Source organism: Palaemon carinicauda, chromosome 3 (genome assembly GCF_036898095.1).
Source record: "Palaemon carinicauda isolate YSFRI2023 chromosome 3, ASM3689809v2, whole genome shotgun sequence".
NCBI classification, from domain to species: domain Eukaryota; kingdom Metazoa; phylum Arthropoda; class Malacostraca; order Decapoda; family Palaemonidae; genus Palaemon; species Palaemon carinicauda.
Genome location: NC_090727.1, coordinates 182,463,674 through 182,468,673, shown reverse-complemented (window position 1 = coordinate 182,468,673; position 5,000 = coordinate 182,463,674). Strand labels below are relative to the sequence as shown.

The window sequence follows — 5,000 nt, the reverse complement described above, 5'->3', positions numbered from 1 at the left end:
CATTTTTCTTTCTTCTGGGCGAAGAACACGACGCTGAGAATTCACCATGGTTATTTACGGAAGGCTATTGTGCAAGACAGGGAACGAGGAAGCTAATCTTCATGCATTTAATAGGATTTGACCAAAGGTCTCAGTGAACGACCCAGTGAAGATGTGGCAACGGGTATGCCAAATTTCCTAGTTTGTCATTTTCCTTCCCTTGTCTTAGTGAAGCGAAAGCATCCGGATTAAGAAGAATCAGCACCGCCGCAAATGAGTTCTGGTGATTGGCACCTTAAGCTGCGCGTTGGCTGCCCTTGTGGATCTGAACCGTGGGATGTATATAAATCCAGGGTTAACCCGATCACAGTATCATTTGTCCAAAAGTCGTCAGTATGGCTGCTGAACGGAAATCCGACAACCTTGACATCATCTTTGAATATGTAGTTAATTCTAAGTACCCACACGGGGCTTCAAAAAACGAAAATGCCAATATTTGAAGACTAGCAACAAAATACTCATCTCATTGTGGTCAGCTGTACTACCGCCACAGAACTGTGAGATGATCTACGTCTGACGCTGGTGATGTAGAACTCCTCGTCATCTGAGACCGAGAAGAACAGTGCAGAATCATCGCCAGTGTTCACCAAGGTGCTGGCATCAGCGACACGGCGCGTTGTATGAGCGGTCACGTCAGCATACACAAGACCAGAGCAAAGTTCCTGGAATGCTTTTATTGGAAAAACGTGAGCGCCGATGTCCGTGATTTTGTCACCGCATGTGACAGAGGCCAAAAAGTAAACCCCCTTCAGCAAACGGAAGTTGCTGAACTGCATCCTGTGCCTGTCCCAAGTGAGGTAATGTTGCAAATCGGCGTCGACATCACTAACATGCCCAAGACAGAAGACGGATACTGCTGTGTTGTTGACGCCATGGACTATTTCTCAAAATGGCCAGAGGCACATGCTCTTAAAGTCCACACAACCGAGAACGTTGCAAAATTCTTGCTCGAGAAAATCATCTGCCGTCATGGGTGTGTCATTATTCAGATCAACGATCAAGGACGTGAATTCGTAAACCAGGTATCATCTGCGCTACATGACATGACATGCACGAAGCAGCTTGTTTCTAGCCCCTACCATCCTCAAGCCAACGGCCTCGTCGAGCTTCATAACCGGACCATCAAGGATTCTCTCGTTAAATGCCTTGAGAACAGTGAGAACTAGGTAGACTGTATATATGTAGTACTCTTCGCATATCGCACGTCAAAACACGCCTCGACAAAGCTTACTCCCTTCAAGGTAGTCTACAATCGGCAGGCCGTCCTTCCAGTTGAGCTACAACACAATCAGCCCCGTGACGACGAGGTCATCGAGGAGAATCCGGACGACTGCCAAGCAGCCACGATTGCTGCGACCGTTGATGTCATGACATCGATTCAGGACAGGGTGTTCTCAAAGGTCACAGCAAACATCAACACCGCACAACAGATGCAGAAAATGCAGTACAACAAACGGCGCGAACACGCATCGTACAGTGCCGGGGACATAGTCCTCTTGAAAAATCTTGTCAGAGTTGACAGGAAAGGTGGCCGTTTCCCGGAACGGCGCACTGGGCCATGCGTCGTCTCAGGTGTGTGTGTGGAAAGAACATATATAAGCTATTAAACAACAACGTCGAACTGAAGAAGAAGGTTAATGGTACCAATTTGGTAAGGTACAATGATCCACATATATCATCAAAGCACCAGACCTACGACCCAGCTGCTCCACCCAAGAAGCGCACCAAGACCGATAAACAGCCTGCACGTTCTCATGCAGAAACCGTCCGTGGACAGGACCCAAGTCAGCCCTGATTGCCAAGAATGTCGACGAACTCCAACTACTCATTAATTTTGTTAACTATTATCCTGTTCAAAAGATGTATATATATATATATATATATATATATATATATATATATATATATATATATATATATAAATAAATATATATGCATTTGTGTACATAATAAAAAAATCAACACCATTCATTCTGAATTATTTTTTTGTCAATTTCTCCAGGCATATTGCCGCCCAAAGCTAATACACCTAAAGCACATGAATGGAATCTATTGGAGAAAACAAAAGAAAATATAAGAGAAAAAAAATTCTCGACAATCACGCGTACACTGAAATAAAGTGAAGTTTTATCTCGCCGTTATCACTAAACCTTAAATTACAGTCTGTGACTTCTAACGTGTCATATAATTCACTAATACACAATATTTGGTCCTAATTACAAAAATAAACTCCTTTTCCTACTGCAGCGAAGCCAGTAATAAATGCATGATACATATTTGCGATGTCACTGGAATTATTTATCATTCTGATGAGGGGTTAACTTGAAAACAGTTTCAAACTAACACCCCCCCCCCGGTAATCTGAAACTGGTTTCAAGTTACGGGGGGGGGGGGGTAGTTGGAGACTAGGGGTAACTAGAAACCTTTACACCGTGACAAAGAAGCAGATTTACCGTCAACCAGCCTAGAGCCAGCCAGTCATATTTAAATTTACTGAATGATGGTATGAAAACGTCCTCAGAATTAGGACGCTCCATCTCAACCCTCCATTATATTGCCATTCTTCTTGACGGAATGAATGAAATAGTATTCTAAGAGTACATACAGTAACAATGTCACATCCTTAGATGTGAAAAAATACACGTGGTACCCTTAGAGTTTTTTTGTTGTTGTTGTTGTTGTGACTTTAACTTCCCATCCTGTGTAAATTGCTTGATTCAGGCTGCCAATAATCAATCAGAATATCAAAGTGTCGAATGAGATTTTTTAACAATGGAGTTGCAGAGATGATTTCATTACACTCAGTGGCCGTTATTCTATATAGCCTTTTATATTTGTGACGAAATCATCCCAATAATGAATAAACGGTGAACACAGCAAAGTATTTTTGTCGATGTTATTAAAATTCCCTCAAAACACAGTTGATTTTACGAATTATTACGGCTAACGAATTAATATGCTCTCCTTTACCTCTATGCCTGATTGGACTATTGGTAAACAATTTCTTTAGTGGATTCAATATGTTTAATGAAAACAATGTATTTAAATTTTCACGAAGAGCTTTTTGCCTGTTATAAGTATTCTATAACAATACTCGGAATGAGCTTGTTGAATTAATTTGAACTTTCGTTTCAGAAAAGATTTATCCATATGACCAATAATGAATTTTTGGGTGCGAAAACAACTTTGGCAAATTACACTGGTATTTGTATTAGGAAAGATCCATTTCGAAATAAGTGGTGTTTCGGTTAAACAGAAGGTAATCATGACTATCTTTTTAGAAATATTTTGGGGCCAAACAATTGCTTAATATTATATACATGTTCTGTGTGTTTCTGTTATTTTTTTTTTTAGCAGGATTACATTAACATATTCTGTATTCAATGGTATGGGATGTATTCTTAGTTTTCGTCTTCCAGCGTTTTATCAATTTCATCTCGATGCCGTTGCAATCCATCTTTGAATATATAGAGAGGAAACCCTTGTCAAATATTTTATGTTGAACAGGCTGACATAAGCTCTTTTATCGTTTATATATAGAATATGTTTTGATGTCAATATTGTTTTTATAATAATCTATTTTAATTGTTCATTATTTCTCATATCGTTTATTTATTTCCTTATTTCCTTTCGTCACTTTGCTATTTTTCCCTGTTGGAGCCCTTGGGCTTATAGCATCTTGCTTTTCTAAATAATATGGCAGCTTAGCTAGTAATAATAATAATAATAATAATAATAATAATAATAATAATAATAATAATAATAATAATATAATAATAATTGATATAATATAATTAATATAATATAACAGTAATATGATTAATATAACAATAATATAATTAATATAACAATAATGTAATATAATATAATATAATATGACAATAATATAATACTAACAATAACATAATAATAGCAATGATATAATAATAACAATAATATAATAATAACAATAATAATAATGGACAGGTTTTAAGTCCACAAAGAGAATACAGTGTGGTGATTAGGGCATATAAATGGCAACAACAATTTATTTGGACAATGGATTAGATTACCCTAAGAATTCAGACTCAGATTAGAGCAATAAAATGTCACTTTTAGCACAATCGTAAAGAGAAAGAAGCTTATAAGATTATCATATCAGAAACTTTTCCAATAAAGTAATAAACCAAAACAACTGTAGTCTATTTTTTATAGCGGTGCATATTTGTACCGACTCACAGTGGTGCCCTTTTAGCTCGGAAAGGTTCCTGATACCTGATTGGTCGGAAGTATTTTTGTCCGAATACCTTCATTGTTCTCAAATAATTACCAACTAATGTGAATCAAAACTTGTTTACTAACATATATTTCTCCATCAGATATATGTTTTGCCAATAAACAATGTGAAAGCATGAGTATATTATGAAGTATCGTCATAGTAAGTCTAAATTTAATAACACAATCCGCCGAAGTCAACGACAGCTGCTTATTTTCGGATGCACGATTTGTAATTTTGTAACTTTTCACAAATTTTAACCCAAATTGGGATAAATTACACTCATCATAAGTTAAGTATATTATTATAAACTTTCTTCGAATAACAGAATTTACCAAAAATATGGAATTGATAAAACCCGATATTTGTGAAATCTTATGGGGAGGTAAAAGAATAGCCTGCAGCTGCCTGGCGGGAAAACAGTCCCTTCTGACGGTCATAGACGCAGTTTTCTTATTTGTAAATAGTTCGGCCTATTCCTTTCAGTTTCAATAGTCTTGCATTGTCTCTCTTCGTAATATTTTGCTTAGTATTTTCCTTTATTCCTGTTCCTCACATAATATCTATCTATTTTCCCCGATATCCCTTCTTTCATATATGGGATATCCGCACTACGATTCCTTATTTCTTTTCCTCTGTGGAAAGTGTTGGCTTGAAGGGAAGCGCGTGCTAGTCTCATTAAAATGGTGTAGAGGCGGGAATAAAA

General features: G+C 37.3%; 1 protein-coding gene across 1 annotated transcript in view; it reads left to right on the top strand.

Annotated features, from left to right (window-relative positions):
- LOC137635706 (uncharacterized) overlaps positions 1 to 1,834 on the top strand; it is a 12,561-nt gene extending 10,727 nt beyond the window's left edge. The window contains exons 2-4 of the mRNA XM_068368156.1: positions 631 to 1,175; positions 1,299 to 1,547; positions 1,724 to 1,834. Coding sequence (XP_068224257.1) covers positions 631 to 1,175; positions 1,299 to 1,547; positions 1,724 to 1,834 — 905 coding nt within the window. The remainder of the gene's footprint in view (positions 1 to 630; positions 1,176 to 1,298; positions 1,548 to 1,723) is intronic.
- Positions 1,835 to 5,000: the final 3,166 nt, after the last annotated feature.